Here is a 24,010-nt window from a genome sequence, read left to right as displayed (position 1 = left end):
GGCTCCTCACACTCGGCGTCTTACGTAATCCCCGTGACGACCCTGTGAGGGGTGTACAAGTACCAGGCCCAGGTCGTGGTCTGCGCGCGCCCCACACCCTCGCTCACTCCGCTCACCGCTCTGGCTCCTTGCTGGGCCTCTGATGTCTCCAGCTCATCCCTGCTTCAGGGCCTTTGCACTCCCTTCACGTTCTCCTCCCAAACAGCCACATCTTTAACGTCTCATTTCCTTCAGGGAAATGTCAGCCTCCCACCAGTGCTTCTTCTCTCTAACATACTGTATTTGATTTACTTATTTATTATGGTGGCTTACTGTCTGTTTCTCTCTGCTAGAATGTACGTAGGTTGTCCGTTTTGTTTACTGCTAAGCTCAGAAGCCGAGACAAGAATATAGGACAGCAGCCTGGAGTTAAATTTTAATTTGGGGTCCAAAGAGGAAATCTGATTTCTGACTATTTGGCTGACTTGCTGTGTGATCCTAAGTGGTAGCTGTCCCTCTCTGAGCCTCAGGGCCCCATCTGTCCACCAAGACCTTTGCTCCTGGTTTTCAACACGATGGCCAATGGACTGGGACCCAAACGTGCTGGAGACCCTGCATCTTCCTATCTGGGGTCCTTGCTCTGGGCCTGGGAGTTTCTAGAACGTTTTTTTTATCCCCAGCACTGGGCCTCAGACCTGGCATATAAGAAGTCTCAGTACGTATTTATTGAATTGACAGATGCATGCATGAATGGGTGTGTCCTCTTCTCTAAACCTCAACCTTCTCATCTGTAAAATAGGGATCGTAGTCATCCCAACCTCATAAGGCTGTTGTAAAAATCAGTGGGTGTGATCTGGGTAAAGCCCCGTGTTCATGGCATGTAGGTGATCAATAGCTTTGATCCATTGAGTTCCAACCTGCTTCATGGCAGATCCACTGCTAGGGGTCCAGCTAAATAATATCTAAGCATTTGGAAGGTGCTTAATCTGAGTCCTTTTATCCCCAGGAACAGCTATTATACAGCTTCAGTTCAGTTCAGTCGCTCAGTCGAGTCCGACTCTTTGCAACCCCGTGAACCGCAGCACGCCAGGCCTCCCTGTCCATCACCAGCTCACGGAGTTTACCCAGACTCATACGACAGGGATTTTTTTTTTATGAGCCCATTTCACTGATGAGGAAACTGAGGAATGAAGTATAGAATAATTTGTTCATTTAACCATGTGCCTGATTTATCCCCAGTACCTTCACCAGTGCCAGGGACATAGTAGCTGTGAAGTCGCTCAGTCGTGTCTGACTCTTTGCAGCCCCGTGGGCTGTAGCCCACCAGGCTCCTCCATCCATGGGATTTCCCAGGCAAGAATGCTGGGCTGGGTTGCCGTTTTCTCCTCCAGTGAAACTTCCCCACCCAGAGAGCAAATGCATCTCCTGCATTGCAGGCAGATTCTTTACCGCTGAGCCCCCAGGGAAGCCCTGCGCATAGTAGGCATATAATAAATATTTTTAAATGAAGTAATCAAGCACCTGCGAGGTGCCAGGCCCTGTGGTAGGCACCGGTCAGGCTCTGTACCCCAAATCATGTGGCCAGTGAGTAGCAGAGCCAGGACTCAAACCCAGACACACCGGATGTTCAGAGCCTGTGCGCCTTCCCCTCAGATCCCTCCAGGAGGCACAGAATGACTCCCCAGACGTCCACGGCCTTCTGCGGCCAGGGCTGTGGGCAGGATCCGGCCCCAGGGCGGGGCTGGGCTTGAGTCACCAGCAAGGTGAATGGATTCCTCTAGTCCTGGCCAACCTCGGCCCGGGGCATCCAGCCTGGGCACCCAGCTTCACACCTGGGTTGGCACCAGGAAGCCTCACCTGACCCAGAACGCTGAGGCTGCCAAGGTCACCCTTTGAGGCTGGGTGACCTTCCCTCAGCATCTGAGGCTGCTCCAGGCCCCAGACCAGACAGCCAGGGCTTGGAGAGGCAAGCGGAGGTACACCTGGGCTCCAGGCCAACCCCACACACAGGGAAAGGCCGCCCCTGGGGCCTGTGGTGGGCTCAGTCTTTAGGCAGGAAGCAGGGGCTTACATTGGGATCCCTGGGCTACACACCCCATTCTTCAACTGCCCACAGGCTGGGTGGGGACCCTGGGGACCCTCCCAAGAGGATTTAGCAGACACTGTCATCCATCTGGAGCCCTAAACTCTAAATACCTTGTTTCCTGCTCGATGACAGCTGCCCAGGGTGGGACCCATCGAATCACCTCTGTCATCCAGGTATCCTGACTGCAGCCCCGTGGTGATGCCTGTACCCTTTCCAACTGTTGCTAGGACAGCACTTATTTTATCTCCTCCCCTGAGAAGTCAAAGGATCCATTCCTACTTCTGTGCTGGATTATAAATCACCTCCTTGCTCTTCTGATGTTTCAAAAGCAGCCAGAAATCTGCTTTTTATATGAAGGTTCCTGATATATATATGTTTAATGTTGGCGACTGGGCTTCCCCACGGGCTCAGTGGTAAAGAACCCGCCTGCCAATGCAGGAGACTGGGGTTCAATCCCTGGGTCAGGAAGATCCCCTGGAGAAGGAAATGGTGACCCACTCCAGTGTTCTTGCCTGGAGAATCCTATAGACAGAGGATCCTGGAGGACTGTAGTCCACAGGGTCACAAAGAGCTGGACACCACTGAGCAACGAAACAGCAGCAGCAATGTGGGGACTAATTACGCCCGTAAGATTCTAGGCACGTCAGAACACTGTGGGCCACTAGTTTGGTTTTTCCAAAGATTCTGTGAGCTTTTCGATCCAAGATTCCAGTCCTCTGAGTCTTGGATTCTAGGAGTCCATGCAGGAAGTTAGGACCACTTCTCAGACTGAAGAGCTGTGTCTGTGTCTGTGGGGGGGTGGGGGATAGATGCCACCTTGCATGCCCCGGGACCCCCAGAGCCCCCAGCCCCGTGCCCTCCCTGCTCCCCGGCTTCTCACCTGGGGAGGCAGCTGCCGATGAGGATCCGGCCCAGGGGATACTCCTTGCCCTCCACCACGACTGGCGGGCTGACGTCCAGGTTGCCAAAGGAGTCAAGGCCAGAGACACCGGTAGACTGGATTTCCCGGGTTACATATCCAAAGTCAGGACCCTAGGGGAGAACCAGGAAAATCCACACCCCCCCGCCAAGGAGGGGTCAGTTTGAACAGGAAGAGACAGCTCTCGGGGTAGGGGCCGAGCGGTGCTCCTGCAGGAATCTACTCCCTAGAAACAACCTCTATTCGATTTTCACAAGGTCTCTCTGTTCCCTGAGCATTGTGCTATTGAAACTCACCCCCCAAAAAAAACGATAGATTCACGCATGGGCATAACTGAGTCACTTTGCTGCAAGCCTGAAACGAACACAGCACCCCTCATCAGCTGTTCTCCAACAGAAAATTAAACATTTAAAACATAAGTTCCATTTGGTGAGCGATACCCAAGCCAATAACAGAACCATAAGTAGAAAATCTCAGATGTTTGGAAATGAGACAACACACTTGTAAAGAACCCGTGGGTCGAAGAAGAATCAAAGGGGAGATCACACCGTATTCTGAAGTGAGAGGTAATAAGCACGCAGCATGTTAAAACCCGTGGGCATTCCAGTAAACAGCATTTCTTGGGAACGACACAGCTCTAAACACATTAGGAAGAGAAAGGGTTGAAAAATCATCATTTCCATTTCCAGCTAAGAAAAGAATGGCAAATTAAACCTAAAGGAAGTAGAAGAAAGGAAACGATCTAGACAGACCAGAAAGACAGTGTTAGTCACTCAGGCACGACCGACTCTTCGTGACCCCGTGACTGTACCCACCAGACTCCTCTGTCCATGGGATTCTCCAGGCAAGAATAATGGAGTGGGTTGCCATGCCCCCCTCCAGGGGATCTTCCCAACCCAGAGATGGAACCCGCATCTCCTGTATCGCAGGCAGAGTTTTTACCATCTGAGCTCCCAGGGTAGAGCAGAGATCAGTGGAAAATACAATGGACTGGTCAAGCCCAGGGCTTGGGGTCAGGCCCTTTGTTGATGCAGACTCAGCCTGCAGGGCTCATGGTCACCTCCCTGGGGACTGACCTCTGACCCGTCTCGGGTGGGGTAACGGCCCTGTTCTGTGTGACCAGGAGCTCCTGGACATCCCTAGTGGAGCCCCCGGGACTCGGGCATTGTCCTGGCCGTGGGGGAGGACGCTAGTAAATCGGCCAAGGCGGGTGCTCTGGGGCAGGGACCCCTCAGAAGGCGGCTTAGCCTAGCGGTCAAGAGCGGGGACCGTGGAGGCGGCCCCTCTGGCTCTACACCTCAGTGCCGCTGCTACCTAGCTCTGTGGTCTCGAGTGCTTAGCCTCTCTGAGCCTCAGTAAGGAGGGAATAATCATAGTACTCGCTCACAGGAGTCCATGTGGATTAAATGAGCAACTGTGAGAAGCTGCGGGGAGGGCCTGGAACTCAGGGCGTGGTCGCTGGAGCGGCTCTTGCCGCCCTCCTGTGCCCAGCAGGCAGCGTGGGGCCTGGCACATAGTAGGTGTTCAGAAAACATCGATTACTGAGTAGAGGCCCCGGCACCCAAGCAGGAGCTGTGCGGGTCCTGAGGATGCACGCCCTCCAGAGGGCGGTTTGCTCTCCCCGGAGCTGACTCGTCTGTTCACAGCCCCTGGGGGGAGACCAGGGCCCCTCCCAGAACAGGGGTGATTTGCATTTCATCTACATACTCCTCCCCAAGCTTCCCCCTAACTCCCGCTCGCCAGAGCCCCCCTCCTGCGTCCCTTTGCAGCCCCTGAAGGACTGGGGCCAGGCAAGACTGTGCAGTGGGTCCCGCAGGGGCAGGCACCCACGGTGGCTGCACTCTGCCCTTTGCCACGTACCAGTATCCTCTTATAAGGGAAATCCTTCAGGCCTCTGTTTCGGGGGGAGTCGAAGACCACGGGGAAGGCTTTGTGCGGGGCCTCAGTGTAGCCAAACTCCATCTCATCCTGGGAAGGCGAGAGAAAAAGGCCTCTGTGACCACCTCGGTCTCGCATTGAGAAGGGGCTAGCGCCCCAGGCCCGGGATGGGCAGGGCAGCAGACCTTCCCCAAGACCTCGAGCGGGCAGGAGGTCCCTCGGGAACCCAGCTGGGGGAGGGCTCTGCCTGAGCCAGAGGCCCCGGCGGGGAGCAGGACACACCGAGCGATGCCGGCCGTGGGAGGAGAGGGCTCCCCCAGGCCGCGCGCCCACCCCGAGTCCTGGTGGCCGACCCAGCTTCTCTAGGGAGACGGAAGCTGGGCGAGAGCCGCAGAGGCCGCTCCCCGAAGCCAGGGTGGGGGACGGGGCTTGGGCTGCCCCCCCGCGCCCAGGGCTGCTCCTCGCCCACCTGGATCCAGCGGTCATTTCGGTTCTCAACCCGAGGGCAGATCATCAGCTTGCAGCTGGCTTTCAGCGCCAGATCAGACATGTCACTCAGAAACTGCGCATTCGGGCCATGAGAGTCTAGGACACTGCAAATCACAGGAGAGGGCAGGGAAGCGGGGCTGCTGACGGCAGCCTTGGAGGTGGATGGAGGGGCCTGGGTGCTGTCCATGCTGGGCCGGGGGCCGCCCTCGGCTCCACACAGCCCCGCGCTGGAGAGGCTCGTGGGCGAGAGACAGAGACGGACCACGTCCCCAGATGCCATCAGGCAGGAGTGATGGGGAGGGGCAGGCCCGGGGCTCTGGGCCCTGCTGAGGAGACCAGGGACTGAGTCTCACGGCCACGGGGACAGTGAGGGGGAGGCGCCCATTTCCTCCTGTCTCTCACGACTGGCCTCAACAAAGGCGAGTCAGCAAAGCGAAAGAAAGGGCCCCCTCCTGTCTGAACACCTGAGCCGGCTCACCAGAGCAGGCCCGTCTGACAACAGCCTTCCTTTTGACTTAAGCTCCCAGCCGTCTGCAGCCCTTTCGGTGGTCTGACCGCCTCTGCAGGGCCCTGGAGTAGCTGTGCCTGTCCAGGCTGCCCTGCCCATCCAGGGGCTTGACAAGGATTCTGAGAGATGGCAGAAGGACCAGGGACCCAGGGGTGGCCGGGACTCACAGACGGTCCTGGAAGCTGAATTCTCACGTGCTCTGCAGGCCCAGGGACACAGCCGGCTCAGAGGGAGGCTGGGACTCCTGCCGCCCCCAGGAACCTGAACAGGGCCTGGCCCCTCTGCCTGGAATAAACCCAGGATGTTCCGGGACTACTACAGGCAGGGCAGGGTAAGGATGGGGAGCTGGAGCTGGGGCCTTGGCTGCTCAGAGCCGGTGGGCTGATGGCCCAGACAGCTCACTGCTGTCTGTCACCCAGGTGTGCCCACGGGGGCCCTCGGTGAGCCCGGCCGGCGAGTGTGCAGGGCCAAGCCCAGTACCGCGCTCTGCTCCTGTCTCTGGGAGTCCAGAGGGGACAGGAGAGCGGGAGGGAGAGGCCTCACCTGCACACATACAGCTCCAGGGGGGGCTGGGTGTTGGGGGTCATGATCCAGGGGGCCACGCGGAAGGCCACGGTGTCTGTGAAGAGGGGCACCTCAGGCAGGGTCTGGGGGGAGAATGGGGACTCAGTGGGTCCCGCAGGGAGCCCCCTCAGGCCTCGGGAGCCCCAGCCCCCAGCCTCCCAGCCCTGGAGCCTCCGGCTGGGCCCTGAAGCTCCCCAACCCCGTCTCTGCCCCCAGCCCCACCTACCTTGGTGTCTACCAGGCTGACGCTGAGGGAGACCAGCCCCAAGAAATTAGCGTCGGGAAAGCTGAGCCCCTCCACATAGAGGCCGATCTTCCGCTCCCCGGGCTGACGGGCCACTGCGTAGGACAGGTGCTGGGGCCCCAGCACCTGCTCATAGTCCAGGAGGGAATTCCCACCTAGGGAGACCCGAATCAGCACGGGGGCCAGGCTGGCGCAGGGTCATGTGATAGCCGGGGGCACTCACTGTCACGGTAACTCCGCTGCCCAGCGCTGACGCAGGGGTGTGGGACATGGGACAGGAGACCCGAGGCCAGGAACGCAGGTGCAGAGCCAGCGACTCGGGCTCCTCCCCAGCAGTGTTTCCAAAGTGCTAGCTGTGTGACCTCAGCTCAATGACTCAACCTCTCTGAGCCTCAGTTCCTCATCTGTAAAATGGGCTAACATTACGTTTCTCACGAGGTCGGTGCAAGCTTTACATCGGACAAGGAAATAAAAGCAGCTGGCCCCGAAGGTGGAAACAAGCCAAATGTCCATCCACGGATGAAGGGATAAACAGAATGCCCACACGGCATGTCCTTCATCCATAAAAGGAATGTAGTACCGATTACCGATAAGTGCTACAGCACAGACGAGCCTTGAGGACACTATAGTAGCTGAAAGAACACGGTGAAAGGCAAACACGGTATGATCCCATCTGTAGGAGACGCACAGCATGAGGACGTCCATAGGGACAGAAAGGAGGTTAGCGGTGGCCTAGGGCTGGGGATTGGCTGGCGCTAGTGGTAAAGAACCCACCTGTCAACCCAGGAGACATGAGAGGCAGGGTTCAATCCCTGGGTCGGGAAGGTGCCCTGGAGGAGGGAACGGCAACCCCCTCCAGTATTCTGGCCTGGAGAATCGCACAGACAGAGGAGCCTGGCGGGCTACAGTCCATGGGGTCACAAAGAGTCGGACGCAGCACAGGGATGGGGCTTGGGGGATGTGACTGTCGCTGGTTAATCGCTCAGGCGTGTCTGACTCTTTTGTGATTCAACGGACTGTAGCCCATCAGGTGGAATTCTCCAGGCCAGAATACTGGAGGGGGTAGACTTTCCATTCTCCAGGGCATCTTCCCAACCCAGGATCGAGCTCAGATCTGCATCGCAGGCAGATTCTTTACCATCTGAGCCACCAGGGAATGTCACTAAATTGTTTACTTGAAAATGGTTATTTTTATTTTCTGTGAATGTCATCTCAATTTTTTAAACAAAGCTCCTGGCGCTTAGCAGTTCTGGCCCGTCTCCTTTCCCGGCCCCCAAGGGTTGTCTGGGAGGTGGTACCCTAGCGTGTTCTTACAGCAGGAAGGCTTGTCAGCTCACCTACGGACACAGAGCTTATGTTCTGCAATCGCAGTAAGTAGTTCCAAGCCAGACCCCTCCCTAACTTTCCAGCACTGGTGCAGAGAAGAAGCATTCTGGCTCCTGCTGGAATTTAGCTGCAATGAGTTCTGAGTCAGTCTGAACAGACAGTGAAGAGGAAGAAGGAAGAGGTAGGAAGGTCTCTTGCTATTTATAAAAACGAGTAAGGTCACCTCAGGGTTAAGGATTGGTTTTGTTTTGTTCTAAGCCACATAGTTTGATTAATAAACTCTCCGGCAGCATAACTGGATTCCAAAGGCAGGGCTGGGCCTTGGCTTGCTGTTCCCTGCCCCCACCTCACCCAGCCTGGACAGCACTTGTCATGCCTTGAGAGCTCAATCTGTACTGACTCAGCAGAGGAGGGATGGGGTCGGGGGGAGGGCCAGGGCCGTGGAAACAAGAGGGGCTTTGGTGCCCAAAGAGACTGACTTGGAATGCCTGCTCCACTCCCAACTGGTTGTGTAAACTCAGAGCAGTGAATTCACATGTCTGAGCCTCAGTTTTCCCCTCTGTAAAATGGGTCTAGCTTGGGACCCTCTTCCTTGGGCCATGGATCCTGTTGTGATGCAGTGGCTGCTTTTAAGTGGTAGTGAGAATTACAAAATGATGATGGAAGAAGGGAGAGATGTGGATAAGAGAAAAAAGAAATGATTTGGGAAGCAGAGGCTAGAGCAGGGAGGGAAGAGGCCCCTCCAGGCCACTCACCCCGGGCGCAGAAGACCCGCATTCTTTTGGAATCAGAAGGTGGCACGTTCAAGACCAGCTTGTAGCTCTCAAAGAGTGCATCAGGGGCATCGCAGGTCAGCACCACTGGGGACATGTCCTGAAGGTCTGGAGAGCGTGGTCCCTGTGAGACAGCCGTGCGCCGCCCCCCGCGCCATCCCGGGCAGCCCGTCCCGTCTGTTGCTCACCATCCCGCGAGGCCAGCTGGGTGTCGGTGAGGTCCGTCCCTACGGACCTGAGGCTGTCCCGGTCGCAGTTCACCAGCAGGACAGCCCCATAGCCCTCAGGGCCCCAGCGCCAGCGTTCCTGTGCAAAACGAGAGGCCTTAGGGCCAGCGGGACCCAGCAGTCTCTGGGAAGGGGTTCTGGACATGGCTGGAGCTGTCTGCCTTGTTAGCTTGGAGACTTTTGTATTCCAGGTTTACTTGAAGATTTAAAGAGGGATAATAGATTTGGAGCCCTCCAGCTCTCCAGACCCAGAGTCACTCCATGCTTGTTCAGCGAGCAACCTGAGCACCCGTACACGGCAGCCCCTCCCAACCGCCGCCCGCAAAAGGAGGGGGCAGCTCCAAGCCCAGAAGTGGCCTCTGCCAGGCTCTCCAGTCCTGGCCCTGCCTGGGGGCCGAGACGCCTCGCCCTGACCTCGGGAGGGTGAGAGAACTACTGGGACTCTCCCCACCCGGGTCCTCTCCTGGGCCTGTCCCAGTGGTCCCTGATGTGCACTTGTGATCCTGCAGGCCCTACAAGGAGGATGGAGCTGACAGGTGGGGAAGAGGGCTGGAGCCCTGCCTCTGTGACCGAAGCTCTTCCTGACCTGCCTCTGCTTTGTTCTCACAGACTCTGCAAGTCAGAGTTTGTTTTCCCCATTTACAGAAGAGGGAAAGAGGCTCTGGGAGGGTGAACCCTAAGTCACAGAGGTGGGATTCAAACTTGGGTCTGGGGGACCTCACAGGACCACTGCTAACCTACATGGCACGCTTGTCCACCCCCTCCGTATCAGGGCCCAAGACACGCTTTGCATCCCAGGCCGCACTCACTGCCTTGCTCAGCAGCCTTGTGCAGTGAGCAGCCTGCACAGCCATCCAGGGAGGTCCTGCCCCCTCTTGTCCACAGAGGACCTCAGGCTTCCTCCCTGGGGTCCTTCCCCACAAATTTTACTTTCTATCCTTCCAGGATAGCCTTCAGATACTTCCTGTGGGATAATGCCCGGAGCCCACCCCACCCTCTCTCTCTTCGGAATCTAACCAGGGTAGTCCATGCCGCCTCCTCTACCGGAAGTCTTCATTCAGCCATTTGACAACCTTTTATGAAGCACCTATCATGCTTAGGGGTCCAAACACAGCCCAGGAAATAGAAAAGACCTCAAGCAAAAGATCCCAGGTGTAGGGTGGCACCAGAGAGACCCAGAGAGGGTAAGCTGTTTTCCAGGAGTCACACAGCACGCTGATCACACAGTGTCAGGCCCTCTCATGCTGATTGGAAGTCCTCAGATGGCTTCCCCACACTGCTGGATACACAGAGCCCAGGAATCCATCACCCTTCTGGAGGCAGAGCCGTCCCACCCTAGGACCACCCCCAGGTCTGCCTGTCGACCCTGCCGTCTTGGGACAGCTAGAGGAGGCCCACCTTGTCGGCTTGGCTCCTTTTCACATTGCCCGTGCGGCCAGTGTCAGCGTCGAGGGAGATGTCTGAAAAGAGATGGGGAGGGGTTACCTGGGCTCCCCGGTCCCCCGTCCCACCATAGCGTCCAGGTCAGGGCAAGCTTTGACCCCTCCCCAAGCCCAGGAGAGCCGGGCAGCCCTGTTCTGGGGACCACACCCAATGCCTGGGAGGCCCACCCCTGTGGCTCTGGGTTTTGAGGGACCCAAGCCTTGGGCTCTTGACTTTCTCACTCGTCTGCATGCCCTGAATTGCTAGCCCTTGGGGGCCCTGACTCTGGAGGCCAGGACGAGGCCTGAGCTTCCAGCTGCTGGCTCCGCAGTTAGGGCTGCTGCCAGGGATCTGGCTGAACGCAGCGTGCAGGTCCCCATGTTTAGTGACGAGCCTTGAGGCTCGGGGACTCTGGATGGAGGAGGCCTGCTGTGGTCTGGCTGGAGACCCATGGGCCGTGCAGTTTCTAGGTTCCTGTGGCTGTGAGCACAGCTGGGGCTCCGGCGCTGGGGGTCTGGAGCAGACGGGTGGCCTCTGAAGACGCCAAGCTCCTCGGTGGACGAGGAAGATGGCCATGGGCCTCCCTAAGCCCCTCAAGCAGCCAGCGTGGCGGGGAAAGGGCAGGGGCCGAGTTGGACCGGATGCGGGACTCACCGGCGCCTGTGAGGTAGAGCACGCTGTGGCCCAGGGCCCCGCGCGCCGGCTGCCCGAAGTAGGAGATCTTCACCTGCGGGGACACGGGCAGCCCTCAGCGGGCACGGCCAGGCCTGCGGGGATGGCTGAGGCGGGGGGCGGAGGGGACACCCCAAGGGCCCTGTGTAGATGGGGGATGGGGGCCCCGGCTGCTCCCTGCTGGTGAAGGCCCGGGGCCCACGGGCTCTGCGCCCGGACCCAGAGCCACTTTCTCCAGCTGGAGAGAGCGGATGCCTCCCTGGCTCCCAGAGCTGGGCTGAGGGGCTAGGAGGGCCAGACAAGGTGGGGGCAGGTCCCCAGCGGGGGCAGCCGGACCCTTAGGAATCCATGGGGAGGTCAGGGAGAAAGAATGAGGGAAGGGGCAGTCATCACCAGTGACTCGGGCAAGGTAATCAGTCTCCCTAAGCCTCTGTTTCTTCATCTGTAAAATGGGAACAACGACCCTTCCCACCCCACGATCGCAGCCCATGCTCACAGAGCTTTCCCCATGGCCCAGAGTCCATGCAAAGGGCTCGACCTGGGCCTCTACGAGAGCCCCCAGGCTGGGCCCAGTAGTCGGGGCTCAGAGGGGGAGTCTGAGCTCCAGGGCCCCTGCTCTCAACAGCTGCACGGCCCTCACTTTCCCCGTGTCACTGGAGAAAAAGCTGAATCAGTGAGTCTGGGGTCACTGTGTGTGTGGCAGGCGCCTGGGGGCGAGTGAGAAGGCGTTGTGTTGTCTGTGAGAGAGGTTTCCCGCTTCCTTAGGTGGGAGACACGCACGCATCCAGGTATGCTCCTATGTCCGATGCATGCGTGTATGTGTGTGCTCGGCTGTTGCTGAGGACGCCTGTCTGCATGGGAGTGGGCAGGGCCTGTTTGGGATCGGTGTGGAGCTGGGATCCAAGCAGGTGTCTGTGAACTTGAGGGGGCGAGCAGGCAGGCTGTGCATTTATGGGAGTGTCCATTCCTGCGTGTGTGGGTGCTGGCGTGGGTGGGTTCACAGGCTTAGGTGTCTATGGCTTGTTTCGGGATGTGTCCTGGGTGTGGATTTGGGTGTCGTAGCCTCGTGGGGCTGGCTGACTAGGGCGGTGTGTGAATGGGGTGTGCTTTGTCGGGGGCTCTGACCTTCTGCAGGGAAGGGACCTCTTACCTTGAGGTCATTTAAAGCCTTACTGGCTGCGTCCACCGATATGACCACTTCCACGCTGGCATCCAGGGGCCAGTAGGCCCTGCCCGTGGGCTCTGTCACCCGCGCTGGGTCATAGACCATGAAGATCTTCACCCCGGAGCTCCCAGAAACTCCAAAGTTCTCAGCACCCTCAGGCACATCACTGACAGAAAAGAGAGAGGGGAGCGTCGTGGGTGCAGAAGAGACCAGCAAGGTAGGGGGTGCTGCCAGGCGATGCAGACAGCAGCCCCATGGCTGGGGTGGGGCGTGGGGCGTGGGGGGTGCCCCTGGCCAGGAGACCAAACTGGTTAGGCCCCAGGGCCCCATCCCAGCTCTCCACTGATGCCCACATGACCTGCCCTGAGCCCATCACCCCCTGGCCTCAGTCTCCCCATCTGCAACACGAAGGGCTTGGAGCAGAGCAAGGCCGCAGAGCTTTGTTTCAGGGGCAGAGTTGTTTCCGCGGACCTTGAATGGAGCCCTGGGCAGAAGGTGGACAGAAGGGGCCTGATGGTGACGCCGAATCATAGTGTTTAACCCTTCCGCTCCCATAGCGGCCCCTGAAACTCCAGAGCGCAGAGACGGAACCCCTCTGGACAACCCCAGCCCCACCCCTCTCCTGAAACTTCTAGCTCCGATGCTTCCAAACTCTCCAACCCAATGGGAAACCCACCTCTCACGTCCTCTGCTGCCATCCCTGGCCCCTTAGAGTCCTAGACAGCTTCCTCGGCCCGCCTGCGCGTGCTCCAGTCTGTTCCCCAACGAACAGAGCACGCTCTTCCTGTGCTCAGAAGCGCTGGTCCCAGCCACACGCAGCATCGTCTCGGACGGCACACGAGGCCCTCCTGGTCAGCCCTCTCCCACCTGCAGCCCCTGCCCACTCCCGGGGCCTGCTCTTCCCCACTCGCTCTGCTCAGGCCTCGCTGACCTTCCCGATGTTCCCTGAAGCTGCCAGGCTGTCCTGCCTCAGGGCCTTTGCACTGGTTGTTCCCTCTGCAGAAAACGCTTTTCCTGCAGATCCCACTAGGCTCCCTCCCTTACCCTCTTCAGGGCTGAAATGTCGCCTTCTCAGTGAGGCCACCCCCCCAACCTACCACTCTGTGTAATGCTACACCTTTCCTCATGTCCTCTTCCACTCCCCTTACCTCTGTCATTCTGTTCTGATTCTTTTTTTAAAAAATATTTCTATTTATCTATTTAGTTGTGGTATGTGGGGTCTTAGTTCCCCAGCCATGGATTGAACCTGGGCCCCCTGTATTGGGAGTGCAGTCTTAGCCGCTGGACCGCCAGGGAAGTCCCTCTGTTCTGATTCTTAATCACACCGTTAGTCGCTCAGTCGTGTCCGACTCTTTGGTGACCCCGTGGACTGTAGCCCGCCAGGCTCCTCTGTCCATGGCATTCTCCAGGCAAGAATAATGGAGTGGGTTGCTATTCTCTGCTCCAGGGCATCTTCCTCACCCAGGGATCGAACCCAGGTCTCCTGCACTGCAGGCGGGTTCTTTGCCATCTGAGCCCCCAGGGAAACCCCAGTCAGACAGTTATGTGTTGCTCGTCTCTCCTGCTAGGAGCTCAGGTCCCTGAGGGCACGGAATTTTGTCTGTTTTGCTCGTTGCTGCAGCCCAGAATCTGTAACAGTGTTCGGCTTGTAGTCTTTCTCATAAACACTTGTTGAATCAATGAATGGACTCAGTTTTCCCTACTCCGCCAGGGCATTCAGGCCCCTCTCTACCCGGCAGTGCAGCGCTTGACTGACGCCAGAGCCCAGTGCAAACTTCTCCTGTTCCCCTGACGCCCCACAGCCACCTGGTAGCCCAGAACTCAGGGCTCCAGAAAGGGCGGGTCGTGGAGCCCCTGGTGTGCCAGCCCCAGGCAGGGGCACCCCTCTTCTGGGCCTGCACGCTGCTTCTCACATCACAGCTGCTCCCAGCCACAGCAGAGAGGGGCCGGTCTTCTGGACCAAAGACCCAGAGGGGTGCTCTGCAAACTCGGGCTGCAGAGCACCTGAAGCCAAGCCGGCGGGGCCTCCGAGGGCGTACCTGTCCTTCCTTGCTCCCTGAGTGACCCTGTGCTGTGCGGCCCCCTCTGCCGTCCCTGGGGGAGGCCCCAGGTTTCCGTGAGGCCCTTGGCCGTGTAGAGTGCACTCTAGAGGGGAGCTGGACAAGGGAACTACATGCCAAGCTTCTCCACCGCCATCCCCCAAGAGCCATCAGCCTCAAGGCCACCACCCAAGGTCAAGGCCACGTGCAGATGTCCACCCGACTGCCAGAGGGGTCCTTCAATACAGCTCCTGTCTCCATTCTTTCCCGGACTCCTGAGAACCCAGCCAATGTAAACTCCCCTGGAGAAAACAGACAGGCCTCCCTAATCCCCAGCGTGGCCCCTTAGTCCCCACAAAGCACAGGGCCCGGTGACAGTGGTGGTGACGGTCATGGCTCCAATAACCCCTGGTCCCACGCAGGGTCTGGAGCACCGATGTACATCACAGCCCACAAGGCGGCTACTATTCTCCTTGCTGTAAAGATGAAGCTGGAGCGAGGGGCTGCCCCGGCCGTCCAGTGGTTAAGAGCCTGCGGGCCGACGCAGGCGCCACGGGCTTGGTTCCCGGCCCGGGAGAATCCCGTGTGCCGCTTCAAAGCCATTAAGCCCGTGCTGTGCCCCAAGAGACTAGGGATCTCTTCAAGAAAATCAGAGATACCAAAGGAACATTTCATGCAAAGATGGGCTCGATAAAGGACAGAAATGGTATGGACCTAACAGAAGCAGAAGATATTAAGAAGAGATGGCAAGAATACACAGAAGAACTGTACAAAAAAGATCTTCACGACCCAGATAATCACGATGGTGTGATCACTGACCTAGAGCCAGACATCCTGGAATGTGAAATCAAGTGGGCCTTAGAAAGCATCACTGTGAACAAAGCTAGTGGAGGTGATGGAATTCCAGTTGAGCTATTCCAAATCCTGAAAGATGATGCTGTGAAAGTGCTGCACTCAATATGCCAGCAAATTTGGAAAACTCAGCAGTGGCCACAGGACTGGAAAAGGTCAGTTTTCATTCCAATCCCAAAGAAAGGCAATGCCAAAGAATGCTCAAACTACCGCACAATTGCACTCATCTCACACACTAGTAAAGTAATGCTCAAAATTCTCCAAGCCAGGCTTCAGCAATATGTGAACCGTGAACTTCCTGATGTTCAAGCTGGTTTTAGAAAAGGCAGAGGAACCAGAGATCAAATTACCAACATCCGCTGGATCATGGAAAAAGCAAGAGAGTTCCAGAAAAGCATCTATTTCTGCTTAATTGACTATGCCAAAGCCTTTGACTGTGTGGATCACAATAAACTCTGGAAAATTCTGAAAGAGATGGGAATACCAGACCACCTGATCTGCCTCTTGAGAAACCTGTATGCAGGTCAGGAAGCAACAGTTAGAAGTGGACATGGAACAACAGACTGGTTCCCAATAGGAAAAGGAGTTTGTCAAGGCTGTATATCGTCACCCTGTTTATTTAACTTACATGCAGAGTACATCATGAGAAATGCCGGACTGGAAGAAACATGAGCTGGAATCAAGATTGCTGGGAAAAATATCAATAACCTCAGATATGCAGATGACACCACCCTTATGGCAGAAAGTGAAGAGGAACTCAAAAGCCTCTTGATGAAAGTGAAAGTGGAGAGTGAAAAAGTTGGCTTAAAGCTCAAGATTCAGAAAACGAAGATCATGGCAGCCGGTCCCATCACTTCATGGGAAATAGATGGAGAAACAGTGGAAACAGTGTCAGACTTCATTTTTCTGGGCTCCAAAATCACTACAGATGGTGACTGTAGCCATGAAATTAAAAGATGCTTACTCCTTGGAAGGAAAGTTATGACCAACCTAGACAGCATATTCAAAAGCAGAGACATTACTTTGCCAACAAAATTTGTCTAGTCAAGGCTATGGTTTTTCCAGTGGTCATGTATGGATGTGAGAGTTGGACTGTGAAGAAGGCTGAGCACCGAAGAACTGATGCTTTTGAAGTGTGGTGTTGGAGAAGACTCTTGAGAGTCCCTTGGACTGCAAGGAGATCCAACCAGTCCATTCTGGAGGAGATCAGCCCTGGGATTTCTTTGGAAGGAATGATGCTGAAGCTGAAACTCCAGTACTTTGGCCACCTCATGTGAAGAGTTGACTCATTGGAAAAGACTCTGATGCTGGGAGGGATTGGGGGCAAGAGGAGAAGGGGACGACAGAGGATGAGATGGCTGATGGCATCACTGACTTGATGGACGTGAGTCTGAGTGAACTCCGGGAGTTGGTGATGGACAGGGAGGCCTGGCATCCTGTGATTCATGGGGTCACAAAGAGTCGGACACGACTGAGCGACTGATCTGATCTGATCTGCCCCAAGAGGGCAGCCCCGCTCGCTGCAACTGGAGGAAGCCCAGAACAGCCAGCAATAAAAAGAAACAGTTTTTATTCCAGCCCCAGTGGCTCTCAGTCTCAGCTGCTGTAGAGAATAAAATGCACCTTGTCCATCAAAAAAAAAAAGAAAAAAGAAATAGTTTTTAAAAATCTCTAAAGATAAAGCTTTGTCTGGTTTAGTCTCGCTCCACCGGGACCGCTGACTCTAGAGAATGCCTCACCCGTGACTGGAGCCTACGACGGCTGCAGCTGCATCACGTTTCCACACGTGGAGTTGCACCTGATCTGCTCATTCTTTCCCCGATTAATAAAGCTGTCCTAAATGCACAGTCACAAACGCACGTGGTGTGAAGGCTGATGGGTTTTCTCATCTGCGCTCGAGAAGAAGAAGAAACTGAGACGATGAAGACGCTGCCCCTTCACTGGAAAGTCCCGGACGAGCGCCTCCTCACGGTTTTGTGTCAATCTCAGCGCAACAGCTACAGACACCAAGTTTAATCTGCGTTATTCACCTTGTCTTCATCAATAAAACAATAAACGGAGTCCTGATTTGTAGACGTTGCCAATATCCCTGGTGTAAACACTCCCACTAAGGTCAGTTTCAAGTTATCATCACAACATCATTGAACCCAGAGTTGCAAAGAGATGCAAAAGAGGCCCCTACGTGCCGCTCTCCTGCAGACAGAGGGAATGCTGGTGGAACACAGATGACGGTGGGATGCAGTGAAATATTGGAAACAGATGCGTGTCAAGTGTTTTTATCTTTTCAAGTACTGCCCGTTTATTTTTTGATTGATTTTTTTTAATTTGGCTACATCTCACAGCATGCAGGGTCTTAGTTCCCCGACCAGGAATCAGACCTACCGCCTGTATGGGGAGCACAGAATTTTCACCACTGAACCACCAGGGGAATCGCTACCATCACCTTTTTAGATTTTTTTATTTTTGGTTCCGCTAGGTCTTCATTCAGTGCTCAGGCTTCTCCTGGTGGTGGTTTCTCTTGTTATTACTGTTAAATAAACTGTATTTAAAACAATGGTGGGGGGCTTCCCAGGTGGCTCAGTGATAAAGAACCCACCTGCCAATGCAGGAGACGCAAAAGACAAGGGTTCGATCCCTGGGTCAGGAAGCTCCCCTGGAGGAGGGCATGGCAACCCACTCCAGTATTCTTGCCTGGAGAATCCCATGGACAGAGAAGCCTGGCGGGCTACAGTCCATAAGGTTGAAAAGAGTTGGACAGGACTGAAGAAACTTGGCACGACAATGCAGGAGACGGAGGAGACGTGGGTTTGATCCCTGGGTCAGAAAGATCCCCTGGAGGAGGAAGTGGCAACCCACTCCAGTATTCTTGCCTGGAGAATCCCATGGACAGAGGAGCCTGGTGGGCTACAGTCCATGGGGCTGCAAAGAGTCGGACACAACTGAGCAACTCAACAGGCAGGCAATATACAGTGTAATTTTAAATAATGGCTGTGTTTGACAACAGGCTTGTAAACTTCCTTAAAAAAAAAAAAAAAAAAGACAATCAGGTCCCTTGGGGAGGCGTCCTGCTTTGCTGCTGAGCGTTTGCACAGCCGCCGTTTTCCAGCCTCCCCTGGAGGGACTCCACCTTTCGCCAGGGCGACCGTGCGCTTCTCCAGTTGTGCCGGGCACTGGTCCTTGACTGTCTCTGCTGTGCTGGGTCTTTGTTGCTGGTGGGCTTTTCCCTCGTTGCTGCGAGCGGGGGCTACGCGTCTCTCATTGCAGTGGTGTCTCTTGTTGGGGAGCACAGGAGATGCTCCACAGGCCTTGGCGCTTGGGTTCTCTGCATTCGGAATGTTCAGCCGGGAGCATCCCCGGGGCCTCGGTGCTTCATCTCTTTTCCGAAGGTGCCCTGCCTGCCCTGTGTAAGGCAGTGGCGGGGGCTCACGGGTGGCGCCATGGGCCTCACACCCCCTAACCGCAGGCCCCAGCTGCATCGCCTCCAGCCCGTGGCGCCTGTCACCTGAGGTGCCACATTTATGGCAGGTATTTCCCTACTGTCTCTCCCATTTCTCCCCCTGGAATGCAGGGAACTTCCCGTTCTACTTTCACTAAAACTGTGGTTATCTCAGCACCCAGCGCGGGGTCTGCTTGTGGGCAAGAAGCACAGGAAGCCCTTGTCTGATGGACGAGGACGAGACAACCCGGGAACGCGGAATGGTACCAAGCAGAGCCCATGGACCCCCCCGGAACAGACGTCCCCGCCCTCCTCCGCATCCTCCACCTGCCTCTCGCTCGGAATAAAACGTTAGCCTCCTAGGCTTTCCTTGAGTTCCAAAGAGTAAACTTAACCAGGAAATCTAGAAAATGCAGAGGCAAAGGAAAACAGCTGAACAAGACAAAACAATATCTTGGCCGTTCAAACACTCAAGGACCTTTACTTCCTCCTCACAGAGATGGACAGGATTCTGAGCCATACCCTGGAACTGTTTTGCAGATACTGAACCCCCCCACCCTGGGTGGAAGAAGTTAATTGTATGCTGCCCACAGCACGTAGTCCCAGAAGGCTGATGAGGCTGACTCCCGATTACCTCACCACCAGCCAATCACGAGAATGTGCGCAATCACACACCCTACAGCCCTTTCCCTCACTCTGCCTTTAAACACCTTTCAGTGAAATAGAGCACACCCTCTCACCTCATGCAGAAACTCAAGATGGCGTAAAGGCTTAGACACAAGACAGGACACCATAAAAGTCCTAGATGAGATCATAGGCGAACATTCTCTGATATAAATTGTACCAATGTTTTCTTAGGTCAATCTCCCAACCCAGACAATAGAAATAAAAACAAAAATGAACAAACGGGACCTAATCAAACTTTTAAGCTTTTGCACAGCAAAGGAACCCATAAACAAAAACGAAAAGACAGCCTGCAGAACGGGAGAAAATATTTGCAAATGATGCAACCAACAAGGGCTTAATTTCCAAAATATGCAAGCAGTTCATAAAACTCAACAACGAAAAAAGCAGGCAACCCAATTGAAAAATGAGGAGAAGACCTAAGATAGACATTTCTCCAAAGAAGAAATACAGATGGCCAATAGGCACCTGAGAAGATGCTGGACAAGCTAATTACTGCAGAAATGCAAAGCAAGACCACAGTGAAGTGTCCCCTCACACCAGTCAGAATGGCCATCATCAAAAAATCTGCAAACAAGACATGCTGGAGAGACTGTGGTGAAAAGGGAAGCCTCTTGCGAACTGTTGCTGTGAGTGTAAATTGATACAGGCATTTGGAAAACAGTATGGAGGTCCCTTAAAAAGATGAAAAATGAACTATCGTATGACCCAGCAATCCCACTACTGGGCACATACCCTGAGGAAACCATAACTCAGAAAGACACACGGACCCCAAGATTCTTTGCAGCACTATTTACAATAGCCAGAACACGGAAGCAACCTAGATGTTCATCGACAGATGAACGGATCAAGAAGATGCGGTACGTATACACAACGGAATATTACACAGCCATAAGAAACGAAATCAGGTCACTTGTAGTGATGTGGATGCACCCAGAGCCTGTCATACCAAGTGAAGTAAGTCAGAAAGAGAAAAACAATGATTATATATTAACCCATCAATATGGAATCTAGAAAAAAGGTACAGATGAACCGGTTTGCAGGGCAGGAATAAAGAGGCTGACTTAGAGAACGGATACGTGGACATTAGTGGAGGAGGGGGAAGGCGGGGCGCACTGAGGGAGCAGCTTTTACACACACAAACTGCTGTCCATGAAATAGACGGCCAGTGAGGCGTGAGGCCAAGCAGGCCCTAGGAAGCATCACTAAGAACAAAGCTAGTGGAGGTGATGGAATTCCGGCTGAGCTATTTCAAATCCTAAAAGATGACGTTTTAGAGTGCTGTACTCAATGTGTCAGAAAATTTGGAAAACTCGGCAGTGGCCACAGGACTGGAAAAAGTCAGTATTCATTCCAATCCCAAAGACAGGCAATGCCAAAGAATGCTCAAACCGGAGCTCATTTCACAAGCTAGCAAGGAAATGCTCAATGTCCTTCAAGCTAGGCTTCAGCACTACCTGACTTGATGGTGAACAAGCCGGGTTTAGAAAAGGTAGAGGAACCAGAGATCAAATTGCCAACATTCGTTGGATCATAAAGAAAGCAAGGAAATTACAGAAAAATACCTACTTCTGGTTCATTGTCTATGCTAAAGCCTTTGACTGTGTGGATCACAACAAACTGTGGAAAATTCTTCAAGAGATGGGAATACCAGACCACCTTGCCTGCCTCCTGAGAAACCTGTATGCAGGTCAAGAAGCAATAGAACCAGGCATGGAACAATGGACTGATTCAAAATTGGGAAAGGAGTACGCCTAGGCAGCATCTTGTCGCCTTGTTTATTTAAGTTCTATGCAGAGTACATCATGCAAAACGCCAGGCTGGGTGAATCACAGCTGGAATCAAGATTGCCAGGAGAAATACCAACAACCTCAGATATTCAGATGATATCACCCTAACGGCAGAAAGTGAAGAGGAACTAAAGAGCATCTTGATGAGGGTGAAAGAGGAGAGTGAAAAAGCTGGCTTAAAACTCAACATTCAAAAATGAAGATCATGGCATCTGGTCCCATCACTTCATGGCAAATAGATGGGGAAAAAATGGGAACAGTGGCAGATTTTATTTTCTTGGGCCCCAAAATTACTGTGGATGGTGACTGCAGCCAGGAAATTGAAAGATGCTTGCTCCTTGGAGGAAAAGCTATGACCAACCTAGGCAGTGTATCAAAAAGCAGAGACATCACTTTACCAACAAAGGTCTGTCTAGTCAAAGGTATGGTTTTTCTAATAGTCATGTACAGATGTGAGAGTTGAACCATAAAGAATACTGAGTGCTGAAGAACTGATCCTTTAAACTGTCTTGCTGAAGACTATTGAGAGTCCCTTGGACTGCAAGGAGATCAAACCAATTAGTCCTGTAGGAAATCAACCCTGAATATTCACTGGAAGGACGGATGCTGAAGCTGAAGCTCCAATACTTTATAGTCACCTGGTTCAAAGAGCCGACTCATTGGAAAAGACCTTGATACTGGGAAATATTGAAGGCAGGAGGAGAAGGGGACGACAGAGGATGAGATGGTTGGATGGCATCACTGATCCATGGACATGAATTTGAGCAAACTCCAGGAGATGGTGAAGGACAGGGAGGCCTGGTGTGCTGCAGTCCATGGGGTTTCAAAGAGTCAGACATGACTTAGCAACAGAATAAGCAAGTGGGAAACTACTGCAGAGCTCAGCGAGCTCAGCCTGTGCTCTGAGATGACCTAGAGGGGTGGGAGGGAGGCTCTGGAGGGAGGGGATGTGTGTACACACACAGCTGCTTCACCTCGATGTCCAGCGGAAACCAGTACAACATCGCAAAGCAATTATATGCCAAAATGAATAAATAAATAAAAAGTCTACAAACAAAAACGAAAAGTAAAATTACCATATGATCCAACATCGCCACTGCTCGGCATACATCTGGACAAATCTGCAATTCAGAAACACGTGCATCCCTGTCTTCACAGCAGCGCTGGTCACGATGGCCAAGACGTGAGAACAACTTGAATGGCCATCAACAGATGAATGGATAAAGAAGATGCGGTGCATATGCACAACAGAATACTACTCAGCCATGAAAGAGGAGCTTCCCAGGTGGCACAAGTGGTAAAGAGCAGTCCTGCAATGCAGGAGACACAGGAGACACGGGCTCCATCCCTGGGTCGGGAAGGTCCCCTGGAGGAGGGCATGGAGACCCACTCTGGTATTCTTGCCTGCAGAATCCCATGGACAGAGGAGCCTGGCGAGCTGCAGTCCGTGGGGTGTCAAAGAGTTGGACACAACTGAACGACTGAGCATGCACAGCCACAAAAAGAATGAAATGACGCCTTCTGCAGCAATATGGTGAAACTAGAGATTATCATTCCAAGTGAAGTAAGTCGGAAAGAGAAATACCGTGTGGTATCACTTGCATGTGGAATCTAAATTACAACACAAATGAACCTGCCTCTGGAACAGAGAGAGTCGCAGACACAGGGAATGGGCTGGTGGTCGCCTACGGGGAGGGGCCGGGGGAGGGCTCGTTACAGATAAAACAAACAGCAAGGCCTCAGTGGACAGCACAGGGAGCCACCTTCAGTATCCTATGATAAGCACGCCCCTGGCCGTCCAGAGATTAAGAACCCGCCTTGCGATGCAGGGGACTTGAGTTTGGTCCTTGGTCAGGGAACTAAGATCCCACATGCACAGCACCACAGCTGGAGAGTCCACGTGCCACAAGGGAAGATCCTGCATGAAGCAATGCCGCTAAGACCCCGGGCAGCCAAATTAATTAATCAATTTAAAAAATACTCTATGATAAACCATAATGGAAAAGAATGTGTATTCATGTATAACTGAATCACTTTGCTGCACAGCAGAAACTAGCACATTGCAAATCGACTGGACTTCATCCAAAAAATAACTAGGAAAAAACACACCCAGCACCCCTCTCCATTACCCTGTCTTTAAAAACCTTTCCCTCTGAACTACCCAGGAGTTCAGGTCTTTCGAGCACCAGCCTCCTGGACTCCTTGCTGTGCCTGCCCTTTCCTTCGCCACAGCCCAGTGTCGTAGACTGGCTTTACTGTGTGCTGGGGAGCGGGCCCAAGTGGTTCATTGACGAATGGCTTTCCCTGGACCGCCCAGCTGGCAGGTTGGTTGAGCATGAATTTGAATTCAATCGATCCAGCCCCAGGGCCCCTGCTCACACACCCTAAGAGCAAGTCAGCAGGAGCCCAGTGTGTCTAGCTGACTGCAGAAGGGTTTCCAGCTCCATGGAGAGCCTGGGGACTGTCACTGCTCACGCAGCCCTTTCAAGGGAAGCAGGGTTCCTTGGAGCCAATCCCCAGCTTTGGGCAAAAGTTGACATTTCTAAGTCACAGCCCTGGGCACACTACCCTTTATTTGGAATCTTGGTAGAACATAATAATAATAACGTAAGAAGGGGTGGGAAGGGATAAATTGGAAGACTGGGATATAAGCACTGCTCTCCTGTAGGCTCAGAATCCATCCACCAATGCAGGAAACTCAAATTAAATCCCTGGGTCAGGAAGACCCCCTGGAGAAGGAAATGGCAACCCACTCCAGGATTCTTGTCTGGGAAATCCCATGGACAGAGGAGCCTTGCAGGCTACAGTCCATGGGGTTGCAAAGAGTTGGACACAACTTAGCAACACAACAACAGCAAATATATAAAATAGATGACTAATAAGGACCTACTGTATACACGGGGAACTCTACTCAGCACTCTGTAATGGCTTGTAGGGGAACGGAATCTAGGAAAGAG

The 24,010-nt window shown here is 54.1% G+C and overlaps 1 protein-coding gene across 3 annotated transcripts in view; it reads right to left on the bottom strand.

Moving 5' to 3' along the window:
• The window catches only part of LOC147377236 (protein-arginine deiminase type-1-like), a 44,618-nt gene that overhangs the window by 10,861 nt on the left and 9,747 nt on the right, over positions 1 to 24,010 (bottom strand). The window contains exons 2-12 of one of the 3 annotated variants that reach the window (XM_086364206.1): positions 12,238 to 12,418; positions 11,070 to 11,142; positions 10,392 to 10,453; positions 8,955 to 9,072; positions 8,749 to 8,874; positions 6,650 to 6,822; positions 6,403 to 6,506; positions 5,332 to 5,455; positions 4,845 to 4,952; positions 2,946 to 3,097; positions 2,702 to 2,853 (exon numbers count right to left, since the gene is read on the bottom strand). In XM_086364206.1, coding sequence (XP_086220332.1) covers positions 2,829 to 2,853; positions 2,946 to 3,097; positions 4,845 to 4,952; positions 5,332 to 5,455; positions 6,403 to 6,506; positions 6,650 to 6,822; positions 8,749 to 8,874; positions 8,955 to 9,072; positions 10,392 to 10,453; positions 11,070 to 11,142; positions 12,238 to 12,418 — 1,246 coding nt within the window. In that variant the 3' untranslated portion in view covers positions 2,702 to 2,828. Of the gene's footprint in view, positions 1 to 2,701; positions 2,854 to 2,945; positions 3,098 to 4,844; positions 4,953 to 5,331; positions 5,456 to 6,402; positions 6,507 to 6,649; positions 6,823 to 8,748; positions 8,875 to 8,954; positions 9,073 to 10,391; positions 10,454 to 11,069; positions 11,143 to 12,237; positions 12,419 to 24,010 lie in introns of those variants that run through there. The other 2 variants (XM_086364198.1, XM_086364214.1) reach the window with 2 other exon arrangements.

Source organism: Bos grunniens, chromosome 2, assembly GCF_055505025.1.
Source record: "Bos grunniens cultivar Pamir isolate PY7600 chromosome 2, Bosgru_T2T1.0, whole genome shotgun sequence".
Classification (NCBI taxonomy): Eukaryota; Metazoa; Chordata; class Mammalia; order Artiodactyla; family Bovidae; genus Bos; species Bos grunniens.
This window is presented reverse-complemented; position numbering and strand designations above follow the sequence as displayed.